The 15,292-nt window shown below is 48.9% G+C and overlaps 1 protein-coding gene across 4 annotated transcripts in view; it reads left to right on the forward strand.

Annotated features, from left to right (window-relative positions):
* ABCC6 (ATP binding cassette subfamily C member 6) overlaps positions 1-15,292 on the forward strand; it is a 77,386-nt gene that overhangs the window by 7,774 nt on the left and 54,320 nt on the right. For 3 of the 4 annotated variants that reach the window (XM_017533128.2, XM_037740105.1, XM_037740110.1), the window contains 4 exons: positions 2,370-2,501; positions 7,600-7,803; positions 8,993-9,170; positions 14,690-14,851. In XM_017533128.2, coding sequence (XP_017388617.1) covers positions 2,370-2,501; positions 7,600-7,803; positions 8,993-9,170; positions 14,690-14,851 — 676 coding nt within the window. Of the gene's footprint in view, positions 1-2,369; positions 2,502-3,604; positions 3,906-7,599; positions 7,804-8,992; positions 9,171-14,689; positions 14,852-15,292 lie in introns of those variants that run through there. The other variant, XM_017533141.2, reaches the window with a different exon arrangement.

Below are 15,292 nucleotides of genomic sequence, written 5' to 3' on the forward strand. Positions count from 1 at the left end.
TGGCACATAATGAGTGTAAGTGGTTATTATTTTTAAATTTTTATTTATTTATTTATTTTGAGATGGAGTTTCATTCTTATTGCCCAGGCTGGAGTGCAATAATGCAATCTCGGCTCACTGCAACCTCCACCTCCCAGGTTCAAGCAGCTATCCTATTCTGCCTCAGCCTCCCAAGTACCTGGGATTACAGGCACACACCACCACGCCTGGCTAGTTTGGTATTTTTAGTAGAGACAGGGTTTCTCCATATTGGTCAGGCTGGTCTTGAACTCCTGACCTCAGGTGATCCATCACCTTGGCCTCCCAAAGTGCTGGGATTACGGCATGAGCCACCACCCCTGGCCTATTCTTCTTCTTTTTTCTTTTGAGACACAGTTTCACTCTTGTTGCTCAGGCTGCAGTACAATGGCATGCCCTCCCAAAGTGCTGGGATTTTAGGCATGAGCCACCACACCCGGCGTAAGTGGTTATTAAATAAATGAAAAATATCAGGCTTTGGATGTGTGGAATTAGTAGAAACATTTTCTAAACATCCCTACTGGGGGGTCCAGCCCCTGCTTCCCAAACTTAAGCATTTATGGACCACTCTTTATGCTTTTTTGTCCTACTGGGGCAATTTTAAATTGAATCACTTTAAACTGTTTCTAAAAAGAAACTTTCTATCACTGCCAAAACAGGAAAAATCTATAGTATCACTTGCCATATAGGAGAATTCCAAAAATAATTCCAGGGAAAATCAAGCCATGTTAATAATTTCTGTGTCAGAACAGTTGCTTCCCCAAGTTGGCTTTGCATTAGAAAAGGCAATTTGATGGCCAGGCTCAGTGTCTCATGCCTGTAATCCCAGCACGTTGGGAGGCTGAGGCGGGTGGATCACCTGAGGTCAGGAGTTCGAGACCAGCCTAACCAACATGGTGAAACCCTGTCTCTACTAAAAATATAAAAATTAGCATGGTGTGGTGGTGGGTGCCACTCAGGAGGTTGAGGCAGGGGAATCACTTGAACCTGGGAGGCAGAGGCTGCGTGAGCCAAGATCACACCAATGCACTCCAGCCTGGGTGACAGAGTGAGACTCTATCTCAAAAAATTTTTTAAAAAGTAGAAAAGGGAACTTGGTGAGGCTTAGAGAAGAGTCAGAGACCAGAACCAGGCAAGACATTCTGGCTGGTGTCATCAGAAAGATTAAAGATACCTGAGACCAGGCGTGGTGGCTCACACCCATAATCCCAGCACTTTGGAAGGCCAAGGCAGATGGATCCCTTGAGGCCAGGATTTCAAGATCAGCCTAACCAACATGGCAAAATCCCATCTCTACTATAAACACAAAAGTTAGCTGGGCGTGGTGGCGTACACCTGTAGTCCCAGCACTTTGGGAGGCTGAGATGGGAGGATTGCTTGAGGCCAGTAGGTTGAGATCAGCCTGGCCAACATGATGATATACCATCTCTACTAAAAACACAAAAATTAGCCAGGCATGATGGTAGGTCCCTGTAATTTCAACTATTTGGGAGGCTGAGGCATGGGAATGCCTCCACCAGGGAGGTGGAGGTTGCAGTGAGCCCAGACTGCAACACTGCTCTCCAGCCTGGGCAACAGAGCAAGACTCTGTCTCAAAAATAACAATAATAGTAAAATAAAGCTGAGGAAGGAATTCAGGTTTCTTCTACAATGATAGTTTTGGACGCTGGACTTATGACTCCCAGGGAAATGTCTGTTTCCCTTGCCAAGGGATGATCCTTGCTTTAGTCACTTAATCTCTCTACGTCTATTTCCTTCCCCATTTGGAAAACACATCTGTAATAATATACATTTATGCAATTATAAACTATCAATTTATGGGCTGGGTGTGGTGGCTCATGCTTGTAATCCCAGCACTTTGGGAGGCTGAGATGGGTAGATCACCTGAGGCCAGGAGTTCAAGACCAGCCTGGCCAACATTGTGAACCACATCTCTACAAAAAATACAAAAGTTAGCCAGGTGTGGTGGTGGGTGCCTGTAATTCCATCTACTCAGGAGGCTGAAGTGGGAGAATCATTTGAATCCGGGAGGTGGAGGTTGCAGTGAGCCAAGATGACACCACCGCACTCCAGCCCGAGCAACAGAGTAAGACTCCATCTCAAGAATAAAACAAAACAAAAAACCACCCTATGTGCTCACATAAGAATTAATGAATGGGACCATCTCTGTGAACCGAGAAGGGCCCCACAAATGTTAGGTTGGGTTAGTGAATTGCTTTCATTTTACCCAAGGGCCAGTAGAGGTACAGAGAGATAAAGTGATTTACTCAGGGTCACACAGCTGCTGGCCTGGCCAGATCCTGCAGGGGTGAATGGCAGGAGGAGCTTGCCCTGATGCCCCTTTTTTGCAGGCTGGTCTGGAGAGGCTACAGGAAGCCACTAAGACCAAAAGATCTCTGGTCGCTTGGGCGTGAAAACTCCTCAGAAGAACTTGTTTCCCGGCTGGAAAAGGAGTGGATAAAGATCCGCAGTGCAACCCGGAGGTAAGTGTGTGGAGATCAAGAACTCACCTGATGCTCTGTCAGAAAATCTCATCCTTTGACCTCCAGTCTAGCCTCCAGCACTACTCTCAGCTGCACTGCCAACCCTCCCCCCTCCCCATCTTGCCTTCCAGCTGATCCTACTAAGTAGTAACTGATCAGGCTCAAGATACGGTTCCTGCCAGAATGCCTGGCAGGTTCCTGCAAATGGGAAACTCACAGCAGAAGACAGGCAGGAAACAGGAGACTTATTTTAAGACCTGGGTAGAGGGTTGGGAGGTGACACATATCATGCAGGCAGCTGCTCACTTACTATATAACCTGAGCATTCCTTTCCTGGGCCTCAGTTTTTTCATCTGTTCAATGGGGATGTCATCAGCCCCAGCTCATCGCTTATGAGGATGAAAAAAAGTTGATTTTTGGAAAAGAATTTGCAAATTTCTTGAAAATAGGAAGTGCTCAATCATTGTTAGTCATCCAGAGGGTGTGAAGATCTTTGGAGTTATCTAATGTGTCCACTCCTATCCTCAGTGGCTTCTCTGGAGACTTCTCTGCAGCCCTTAGAGCCTGGGGATCCTCATTTGAGAAGCTCTGGTCTAGAGAAATTAGCCTGAAACATGAGATTAGATAAAATTGGGTTACATGCTGCCCGGCCATCGAATAGTGATGACCTGGACACGTTGCTTAACCTCACAAGACCTTGGTGTTTCAGGAGGCAGAACAAAAGTAAGCTAGCTCTATGGGAAGAGGGCCAAGGTTCTGTCACCAAGACTAGAGTGCAGTGGCGTGATCTCAGCTCACTGCAACCTCTGCCTCCTGGGTTCAAGTGATTCTCCTGCTTCAGCCTTCTGTGTGACTGGTACCACAGGCATGCACCACTACGACCAGCTAATTTTTATATTTTTTTAGTAGAGACAGGGTTTTGCCATGTTGGCCAGGCTGATCTTGAACTCCTGACCTCAGGTGATCTGCCTGCTTCAGCCTCTCAAATTTCTGGGATTACAGGTGTGAGCCACTGTGCCTGACTCACCCTCTACTTTTAAATGACTTTACCGAAGTGGCAGAATTCAGTCCACAGGGGCTCTCGAATGAGCCTCTGCCAACTCCTGCCAACTCCTGGCATCCACAGCCAACATGAAAATTACAGGTCACCCAACACTAGAATTAAAAGGTAGAAACATTCTCCAGAGCAGTTTGAGAATCCTCCTATAAACAATTGACAGAAAGAAAGGGGAACGACGGGGTTATGCAAAGACCAGGCTCCATCAGCTTCTGAACCAACTGACTGCACCCAGAGAGAACTTTGGTTTTCTGTCTGAAATATTTTGCAACCACTGGGGGAAGGGAGAGGACGTCCTCCTGAGAGGTCACGCAACAGCCACCTGCTGGTCAGGTCAGCTTCACAAGGTATGTTTGGCGCACATGGGGCTTTGTGGTTGTTTATGTTGTTTTGTTTTTTAATAAGTTGTTAATATTTACAAATTTAGAGAGATCACATGCAAATCTGGTAATCAAGGCTGGGTGCAGTGGCTTATGCCTGAAATCTCAGCACTTTGGGAGGCCGAGGGGGGGCAAATCACACGAGGTCAGGAGTTCGAGACCAGGCTGGCCAACATGGTAAAACCCCGTCTCTACTAAAAATACAAAAATTAGCTGGGAGTGGTGGTGAGTGCTTGTAATCCCAGGTATTGGAAAGGCAGAGGCAGGAGAATTTCTTGAACCCGGGAGGTGGAGGTTGCAGTGAGCTGAGATCAGGCTACTGCACTCCAGCCTGACTGACAGAGTGAGACTCCGTCTCAAAAAATAAATATAATACAAATAAATAAAAATCTGGAATTCTTGGAATTCTGGTCTCTCTTAAAGTAGATCTGGCAACACTAGGCCACATCTTCACAAGGCAGTAGGAGATGGGCTTCGGGTAGAGCCTGCAGCGTTGAACAAGGTGTGCAGACTTCCATTGGCCGCAGTCCGTCCCCACCTCTCTCTCGCTGTCCCTTTCTTTCCTTCCTTTCTTCCTGCTTTCATTCCTTCTTTCTTTTTCTTTCTTTCCTCCCTCCCTTCCTCCCTTTCCTTCCTGCCTTCTCTTTCTTTTCTTTTTCCTTTCCTCCTTCCTTCCTTCTCTCTGCTTCTCTCACCCAGGCTGGAGTGCAGTGGCACCATGTTGCTTCATTGCAAGCTCCGCCTCCTGGGTTCAAATGATTCTCCTGCCTAAGCCTCCCAAGTAGCTGGGACTACAAGCACCTGCCACCAGGTTCAGCTAATTTTTGTATTCTTTATTAGAGGCCGGGTTTCTCCATGTTGCTCAGGCTATCAGGCTGCCCTCAAACTCCTGACCTCAGGTGATCCACCTGCTTTGGCCTCCCAAAGTGCTAGGATCACAGGCGTGAGCCGCCATGCCCGGCCTCCACCACTCCCTTTGTATCCCCCAACTCACACCTTGCCCATGCCACTCATGCATACCTCCTGCCTTGCCCCATGGTCATTTGTAAGTCTTGCACTAAATGGCCTTCAGTCCAGAGACCAGACATGAGACAGCAATCTGGACCTCTTCCTTGATGGGAGGTGAGACCTCCAGAAGAGGAAAACACCTGCTATGGAGCCTGCAGGTTGAACGGGCTGACTGTCCGGGCAAACAGCTAGAACAGAACTGAGCAAAACCTCCAGCCAGAAGGAAAACTTCCCAGTCAGCTCTTCCCTGACCCCATTTTACAGATGGAAACACTAAGGCTCAGAGAAGACAGAGCAGGCATTGGAACCATAGTCTTCTGACTCCAAAGCCAAGTTCTGTCCACCCAGCCAGGCTCCATCCTCCCTTCTATAAATGTTTATAACAGTATGTGCTGGGCACTCTTGTTAGGCCCTTTTATGCATATCACTCAGTCTGCTTTTCCCGTTCATTTGACAAGTGTTTATTGAGCTCCTACTGTGTGCAGGTGCTGGACTCGGTACCAGGGACATCTTGGTAGAAAACTCAGGCCAAGTCTACCCACCTGGGGTTCTAACAAGACAGAGTGTTGGCGCTGTGGGCAAGGCTGTGAAGGCAATGAATGAAATGGTGGGATCAGACAGGAAGGGAGGTCAGGGATGCTCTCTGCATGGAAGGAGCATCTTGTCTTTGAGACCCAAATGCCAAAATACCTTTGGGCAGCAGGCCACGCCCACTCAGTAACAGAGCTGAGCCACACTCCTCCATAGATGCCAAACCAAACACCAGATCAGGCCAGCAATGAGGGACAAAGACCATGGCCTGGAAGGGTCTGGCCACCTGAGATCACCAGAGGATTTTTCTTATGCTTCTTTTTTTTATTGTGGTGGGGTTGGGAATCATTAGTGCACAAAAAAACACTCTAGGAACCATAAGTCAAGATCTAGCCTCCAATCCCTGTTCTGCCCTTGCTGTGTGACCTTGAGCTGCTGTCACCACCTCTCAGAACCTCAGCTTCCTTCCCCTTCTGTAAAATGGAGAGCCTAATATAGTACCCACATGGCAAGGGGCTCCAGCAAAGTCAGTGAGCTCCTTTGTGTAAAGAGCTGATCCCAGCCTGTGGCCCGGGGTCACAGATCTGTAATGGGGCTCACACCCATAATCCCAGCACTTTGGGAAGCTGAGGCAGGTAGATCACTTGAGGTCAGGAGTTTAACACCAACCTAGCCAACATAGTGAAATCTTGTCTATACTAAAAATACAAAAATTAGCTGGGCATGGTGGTGTGCACCTGTAATCCCAGCTACTCTGAGAGGCTGAGGCAGAAGAATCACTTGAACCGGGGAGGCAGTGAGCTAAGATCGTGCCACTGCACTCCAGTCTGGGTGACAGCAGACAGAAGCTCAGGCTGCCTCAAACTCATAAGATCCCCAGCCTGGGTGACAAGAGTGAAACTCTATCTCAAAACAAAAGAAAAAAATTACTGATAACCTTATAGATTGTCAGAGCCACGAGGGACTCACGGGGGGATGACACCCATCCTTTCAGGCACAGAGAGGGGAGCAGTCTGCCCGCCCAAGACCAGCAACCAGCTAGCAGCAGCCGCATCGCCCCAGCCTCTCCCTTACGGTCCATGGCTTCTGACCTGCCCCATTGGGTCTTTTCTCCTCCCCTATCTCCTCCTCTCCATCCCTCACTTTAGCTCTTCTCTTTGGCCCCTGGTTATGGCCAAAGGCTGGGGATCTTAGGAGTTTGAGGCAGCCTGAGCTTCTGTCTGTGCTTTCACCCAGAGCCAGAGCACCAGGCCCCATGCATATCAGCTGTGATTCTCCACCAGTTCAAAACCACCTAAGGGCTGGCTGGTTGTGTGTGTGTTGGGGGCAGGGGGGTGCTGTTCTTCCTCCAGGTTGACAACACAATAGATTGAAAAGTACATGGGAGGCCAGGCACAGTGGCTTATGCCTGTAATCCCAGACCTTTGGAAGGCTGAGGCAAGCGGATCACCTGAGGTCAGGATTTCAAAACCAGCCTGGCCAACATGGTGAAACCCCATCTCCTAAACATAGAAAAATTAGCTGGGCGTGGTGGCCTTTGCCTGTAATCCCAGCTACTCGGGAGGCTGAGGTGGTAGAATCACTTGAAACCAGGAGGTGGAGGTTGCAGTGAGCCAAGATCACACTACTGCACTCCCGCCTGGGCGACAGAGCCAGACTTCTCAAAAAAGAAAAGAAAAGAAAAGAAAAGAAAAGTACATGGGCCATGGAGGCAGAGAGCTGGAATCAAATCCCAGTTCTTTTACTTCTCAGCTGTGTGCCCTTGGACAAGTTCGCTTCTCTGAGCCTCAGTTTTCTCATCTGTGAAATGGGAACAACACCTGGCTTGCCAGGGGTCTTAGGATGACTAAGTGACTGGCATGTAGTAGGTGCTCAACATGTGTGCTTTCCCATGGGCATCTAAGAGGCCTCAGGGCTGCCTTCCTGCCCTGCCCCCACAACTCCAGTGATTGCCTCTTAAGTGGGTACTCACGGTGATAAGGAGGAACAGGTGAGGGAGCCAGGCTGGATCCACACCCACCCACGTGCATTGTTGGGAAAACAAGCCTTTAATGCCTGGTCCCGACACAGGTGCCTGAGAGTATAAAATGGGACCCAGAGCCACTCTCTCGCCTTCCTTAAGGCACCCCAAGGCAACAGCGTTTGAAAGGAAAGGAGGCGGTGGCATGGAGGCTCCAGAGACTGAGCCCTTCCTACGGCAAGAAGGGAGCCAGTGGGGCCCACTGCTCAGGGCCATCTGGCAGGTGTTTCATTCTACCTTCCTCCTGGGGACCCTCAGCCTCGTCATCAGTGATGTCTTCAGGTTCACTGTCCCCAAGCTGCTCAGGTGAGTCCAGACTTGAGGTGCCCTGCTAAGGCTGGTGGTCTTTTAGTGGCATCCTTCCAGAGCCAAGGGGCTTCAGCTCTCCTGCCTCTGCCTATAGATCTGGTGCTGGGGACACTGGAGGGTGGGTGACAAGGATACTGAAGAAGGGAAATGATTAATGAGAAAGTGACTGTCCCCCAGAAGGGCAAATAACCTCTTACCTGACTGCATCAATTAGCTTTTGCTGTAAAATGCCCCAAAAGCGAGTGGCTTAAAATTGCAAGCATCCATTTATTTAGTTCATGGTAATGTGGGTTAGTAACATGGGCTGGGCTCAGCTGGACTCAGCTGGGCTGTTTTTCTTTCCTTGGCTGGCTTTTTTCATGTGCCTGCAGTTGTGTATCTGAAGCTGGGGTGGCAGTCTCTGTTCCATATGGGTTCCCATCCTCCAAAAAGCTAGCTCAGATTTGTTTATGTGGCTGCTTGGGGGAGGGTTCTAAGAAACAGGCCAAAAGCCACATTTTCTCTTGAGGCTCAGAGCCAGCATAGCTTTACCTCCACTCTACTCTGTTGGTCAAAGGTGGTTTTGTGGCCAGCCCAGATTCAAGTGGTATCTGCTCAGCTGCCATAACAGAGCATCACAGAGTAGCTTCAATGACAGAAATGTATTTTCCTCATGATTCTGGTGGCTGGAAGTTCCAGACGAGGTATCTGCAAGTTGGTTCCATCTGAGGCCTCTGCCTTTGGCGTGCAGTTGGCCACCTCCTCCCTGTGTCCTCATAAGGCCTTTCCTCTGTGTCCACCCTGGCGTCTCCCTGTGTGTCTACATTTCCTCCTCTTATCAGGACTTCAGACTGGATGCAGGCCCAGCCTAATGACCTCATTTTAGCTTTATTACCTCTTAAAAGGCCCTATTTCCAAATACAGTCACATTCAGAGGTACCAGGGGTTGGGGCTTCAACATACAAATTTTGTGAGGACACAATTTAGCCCATAACAAGTGGGGACAAAAACTCTACCTCTTGATCTTGAGGAGCTACAGTCAGATTGAAAAGAAGCATGAACAGTGAGGGCAAATACCCGAGATCATGATTGTGGAAAAAGTCAGCCACGCCGAATGATCCTCCACACCTGGCCTGGTCTGAGCAAAGGCAACACACCTGGGCACCTCCTCTCACCAGCTGTACCTTCTCCCTCCTCCCCCTGCAAGCCTTTTCCTGGAGTTTATTGGTGATCCCAAGCCTCCAGCCTGGAAGGGCTACCTCCTTGCGGTGCTGATGTTCCTCTCGGCCTGCCTGCAAACGCTGTTTGAACAGCAGAACATGTATCAGCTCAAGGTGCTACAGATGAGGCTGCGGTCAGCCATCACTGGCCTGGTGTACAGAAAGGTGAGCCCCCGGGGACAAGTGCAGGTCTTCCCGGCCAGGAAAAGCAACATCACTGAGCTGGTTGGTAGTAACGCTATCAGCAGCTGAGAATGCATTCAGTCCTTATTAAAGTCACTCACAGTACATTCTCACTTCCTTTGTTATTTCTTTTTATTTATATGTATTCATTTTTTTTGAGACAGTCTCCCTCTGTTGCCCAGGCTGGAGTGCAGTGGTGCAATCTCGGCTCCCTGCAACCTCTGCATCCCAGGTTCAAGCAATTCTCCTGCCTCAGCCTCCAGAGTAGCTGGGACTACAGTCACATTTCACCATGCCCAGCTAATTTTTCTGTTTTTAGTAGAGACAAGGTTTTGCCATGTTGCCCCGGCTGGTCTGGAATTCCTGGCTTCAAGTGATCCGCCTCACCTCCTTAATTATTTCTGTAAGGTCTTGTGAGATCTGCTCCTGGGACTTCTCTGACCTCATCACCTCTCACACACGCCTCATCCCCTCTCACACACGCCTCATCCCATGCTCACTCTCCCCCAGCCACGCAGGCCTGCTTTCTGTTCCTCAAACACTCTGGGAACCCACCCACCTCGGGGTCTTTGTATTTGTTTTCACTGCCTAGACACCATGTCTACTCCTCCTAATCTAATTTTAATGTTTGAGCCTAATTTTAACTTAGTCATTCCCCCTTGAGGATAAAGGGTTAACCCTCTGATAAGGTGGCCAGTCAGCTGTGTTCCTAGACAATACTGCTTGTAGTGAAAATGACCCCTAGGCTGGGCACAGTGGCTCAAGCCTGTCATCTTAGCACTTTGGGAGGCTGACATTACAGGCATGAGCCACTGCACCCAGCCTAGGGGTCATTTTCACATGGGAGGATCACTTGAGGTCAGGAGTTCAAGACCAGCCTGGCCAACATGATGAAACCCCATCTCTACTAAAACTATAAAAATTAGCCAGGCATGGTGGCAGGTGCCTGTAATCTCAGCTACTCAGGAAGCTGAGGCAGGACAACCTGCCTCCCCTAGGAGGGGGAGGTTGCAGTGAGCTGAGATTGTACCACTGCACTTCAGCCTGGGTGACAAAGTGAGACCCCATTTCAAAAACAAATAAAATAACTCCAAATGGCATGTGGGCTGGGCTGGAAGTCGTGTCCATTGACTGCATACCTGATTGGAGGCCATATCTTTGGACTTCTCTCTGTGCTCTCATTACACTAAGTCTCTAGACTGCTGCCGCAGGAGCTGTTGGCTCCTGTGGGGCATGAAGCATCTGAGCCAGGGCAGGTCCCATTCCATGTAAGTCTCGTTCTGCGACACCTGAGCTGTCACCTGGGGAGGAGGGGACCAAGGGGACAAATCCTGGGTGGCCAGGAGGGCAGCTCTTGGTGCTGTCCTGCCAGAGTGCTTCGTCCCAGCCTCGTGTCCCCTGAGCATGCCAGAGCTGGGCGTGCCCTATCCTGTTTCTGGAGTCCACATGTTTCCTTGAGCCTGAGAGGAAAGCCCCCTGATGGGCATTGATCTCACTCCCCACCTGCAGGAGGCCTTCTTTGATCTCCTGATGAGGTCAGACCCCTCCTCTCCTCTCTAACCTCTGTGCTACCTTTTTTTTTTTTTTTTTTTTTAAAGACAGAGTTTAATGCTTACAGCCCAGGCTGGAGTGCAATGATGCGATCTGGGCTCATGGCAACCTCTGCCCATCAGGTTCAAGCGATTCTCCTGCCTCAGCCTCCCAAGTAGCTGGGATTACAGGCATGCACCACTATGCCCAGATAACTTCGTATTTTTAGTTGAGACGGGGTTTCACCATTTGATCAGGCTGGTCTCAAACTCCTGACCTCAGGTGATCCGCCCACCTCAGCCTCCCAAAATACTGGGATTACAGGGGTGAGCCACCATATCCAGCCTATTTATTTTATTTTTTGACACAGGGTCTCACTCTGTTGCCCAGGCTGAAATGCAGTGGCACAATCATGGGTTACTGTAGCTTTGACCTCCTGGGCTCAAGCAATCCTCCCATCTCAGCCTCCCATGTAGCTGGGACCAGAGGTGTGCACCACTGTGCTTGGCTAATTTTATTTCTTTAGTGTAGAGATGGGGGTCTCACTATGTTTCACCACACCTGGCCTGGGCTGCTTTTTATGGTACTCATCATAACTGCCATTCAAGTATGAGTTATATAAATCTTTCTGTTTTGTCGTTTTATATATATATACTTTAAGTTCTGGGGTACATGTGCAGAACATGCAGGTTTGTTACACAGGTATATACGTGCTGTGGTGGATTGCTGCACCCATCTACCCATCATCTACATTAAATACTCCTCCTAATGCTATCCCTCCCCCTACTCTCCACCCCCAACAGGCCTCAGTATGTGATGTTCCCCTCCCTGTGTCCATGTGTTCTCATTGTTCAACTCCTACCTATGAGTGAGAACGTGTGGTATTTGGTTTTCTGTTCTTGTGTCAGTTTGCTGAGAATGATGGTTTCCAGCTTCATCCATGTCCCTGCAAAGGACATGAACTCATCCTTTTTTTATGGCTGCATAGTATTCCATGGTGTATATGTGCCACATTTTCTTTAGTCTATTATTGATGGGCATTTGGGTTGGTTCCAAGTCTTTGCTATTGTGAGCAGTGTCACAATAAACATACATGTACATGTGTCTTTACAGCAGAGTGATTTATAATCATTTGAGTGTATACCCAGTAATGGGATTGCTGGGTCAAATGGAATTTCTAGGCCCTTGAGGAATCACCACTCTGTCTTCCACTATGGTTGAACTAATTTACACTCCCACCAACAGTGTAAAAGCTTTCCTATTTCTCCACATCCTCTCCATCATCTGTTGTTTCCTGACTTTTTTTTTTTTTTTTTTTTTTTTTTGAATATTTTTTTTTTTTTTTTTTTTTTTTTTTTTGGGACAGAGTTTTTCTCTTGTTACCTAGGCTGGAGTGCAATGGCGCGATCTTGGCTCACCGCAACCTCCGCCTCCTGGGTTCAGGCAATTCTCCTGCCTCAGCCTCCTGAGTAGCTGGGATTACAGGCATGTGCCACCATGCCCAGCTAATGTTTTGTATTTTTAGTAGAGACGGGGTTTCACCGTGTTGACCAGGATGGTCTCGATCTCTTGACCTCGTGATCCACCCGCCTCGGCCTCCCAAAGTGCTGGGATTACAGGCTCGAGCCAACGCACCCGGCCCGTTTCCTGACTTTTTAATGAATGCCATTCTAACTGGCATGAGTGGTATCTCACTGTGGTTTTGATTTGCATTTCTCTAATGACCAGTGATTATGAGCATTTTTTCGTATGTCTGTTGGCTGCATAAATGTCTCTTTTGAGAAGTTTCTGGTCATATCCTTCACTCACTTTTTGTTGGGGTTCATTTTTTTTCTTGTAAATTTGTTTAAGTTCTTTGTAGATTCTGGACATTAGCTTTCAGTCAGATGAATAAATTGCAAAAGATTTTTCCCATTTCTACAATCAAAGTGTAGGTTGCCTGTTCACTCTGATGATGGTTTCGTTTGCTGTTTAGAAGCTCTTTAGTTTAATTAGATTGCATTTGTCAATTTTGGCTTTTGTTGCCATTGCTTTTTGATGTTTTAGTCATGAAGTCTTTGCTTATGCCTTTGTCCTGAATGGTATTGCCTAGGTTTTCTTACTTTTTGAGACAGAGTCTCACTCTGCCTACCCAAGCTGGAGTGCAGAAGAGATCTCGGCCCACTGCAACCTCCACCTCCCAGGTTCAAGCAATTGTCTTGCCTCAGCCTCTGGAGTAGCTGAGACTACAGGCCCCCACCACCATGCCCATCTAATTTTTGTATTTTTACTAGAGACAGAGTTTTTACCATATTGGCAGCCTGGTCTCCAACTCCTGGCCTCAAGCCATCCACCCGCCTCGGCCTCCCAAAGTGCTGGGATTACAGGCATGAGCCACCATGCCAGGCCAGTTATATAATTTTTATTATAGGGCCTTGTTTCCCACCTCAAACTCCAGGTCCGGGAGAGCAAGCCTCATCTCTGCTGTTCACAGCTGTGTTTTCAGCTCTCAGCTCAGTGTGAGTCAAACAGTGGGCCCTCTCCAGAGATTTGCTACGTGGAGAACTTCTATGCTCAGTCATTGCTGAATCACTCCTTCACTCTCTCACATAGTCACAGAGACAGGACTGCATGTGAGACTTAGCATTCAGCAGGCTGGAAGGGGTCCACTGTGACCCCAGGGTTAGGGCAGATAAGAGGCTGACAGAGAAGTAGGCTGGTGTCAGAGAAGCACATGAAAGGTCACACCCTTGTGTGCCTGCGTCACCCTGGATTGCTTCAAGGGTGTAGGAGCTTGCAAGGCCTGTGACTGGGTGAGTTGCTTAACTTCTCTGTGCCTCCATTTCCTTAGCTGCAGAATGGGGTTAGTAATTGTGCCTTTCATTGATTCTAGTCTCACATTTTTTTTTTCACTCTAATATTTCCAAAATGGAGACGTCTCTTACATGTCTTAATGTAATTGGAAATATCTTCCTTGGTGAGAGAACATTAGCCAGCTTTTTTTCCATGGCATTTTTTTTTAAAGACAGGGTCTTGCTCTGTTTCCCAGGCTAGAGTGCAGAGGCACCAACCCGGCTCACTGCAGTGTCAACCTCCTGAACTCAAGTGATCCTCCTACCTCAGCCTCCCCAGTAGCTGGGACCACAGGCACACCATAGCCGTGCCTGGCCAATTTTTTTTTTTTTCTTTTGAGATGGAGTTTTGTTCTTGTCACCCAGGCTGAAGTGCAATGGCTTGATCTTGGCTCACTGCAGCCTCCACCTCCTGGGTTCAAGCGAGTCTCCTGCCTCAGCCTCCCAAGTAGCTGGGATTACAGACGCCCATCACCATTCCTGGCTAATTTTTGTATTTTTGGTAGAGACAATGTTTTACCATATGGGCCAGGCTGATCTTGAACTCCTGACCTCAGGTGATTTGTCTACTTCAGCCTCTCAAAGTGCTGGGATTATAGGCATGATCCACCGGGCCCAGCCCCCTGGCTAATTTTTAAAATTGTTTTTGTAGAGATTGGGTCTTGGTATGTTGTCCGGCTGGTCTCAAACTCCTAGGATCAAGCAGTCCCCCACTCAGCCTCCCATAGTGGTGAGATTACAGGCAAGGGCCACCGGACCTGGCCTGGCATTTTAGATGGAATGTGGTAGTGTTTTCTGGGTGCCATTCACGGCCATGAGCTCCCTGGGACATGATGAGACTGTTCATTTAGCACAGCGCCTGGGACGTGGTGAGCACTGGGCTGACGACCACCGTTACCTGTGGTTATCTGGTGTTTTCATGCGTGTTGTTCATTATTACACCCTCTGTGCTTTAGGGATCTTGGATAATTTTTTTTTAATCATCTCTGGATTCTGAAGGAGCCCTGAGAGATTGGCCTAAGAGACTTTACTCACTGTGCAGATGCAAAAAGTGAGACTCAGTAGGTGGAGAAGCCAGCCGGGGTATCCCTCTGCCCCAGCCTCACCCCCACCGCTTCTTTCCTTCTGCCCTTCCTCCAGGTCCTGGCTCTGTCCAGCGGCTCCAGAAAGGCCAGTGCAGTGGGTGACGTGGTCAACCTGGTGTCCGTGGACGTGCAGCGGGTGACCGAGAGTGTCCTCTACCTCAACGGCCTGTGGCTGCCTCTCGTCTGGATCGTGGTCTGTTTCGTCTATCTCTGGCAGGTATGTGGGTGGAGGAAGATGGGATTTGAATGGAGTCCCCAATCCTTCCTTCTCCCCTTCCTCCTCCCCCCTCCCACCCTTCCTCCTCAGCACTTAGCATTCAACAGGCTAGAATGGGTCAACTGTGACCCCAGGGTTAGGGCAATTTGAAGCTGCCAGAGAACCAGGTTGCTGTCAGAGGCACATGAAAGGTCTCGACCTTGTCCTGTCTTCATCACGCAGGATTCCATTCCTGATGTGGAAGCTTACAAGCCTTCCTCCCTACTCCCCCTGCCCCCGAATCCCCCTCCTGCGCCCCTCCCTGCACTCCTCTCCTCCCAAATTCCCCCAACTTCTGACCATGTAGCACCCCTCCTCTTCCTGCACCCCCTCCTCTTCCTCCTTCCCACCTCTTCTTCCTCTCTCCTGCTCCTCCCTCTTCTTCCCTTTCTGTTCTCTGCC

Source organism: Cebus imitator, unplaced genomic scaffold (assembly GCF_001604975.1).
Source record: "Cebus imitator isolate Cc_AM_T3 unplaced genomic scaffold, Cebus_imitator-1.0 Scaffold4, whole genome shotgun sequence".
Lineage (NCBI taxonomy): Eukaryota > Metazoa > Chordata > Mammalia > Primates > Cebidae > Cebus > Cebus imitator.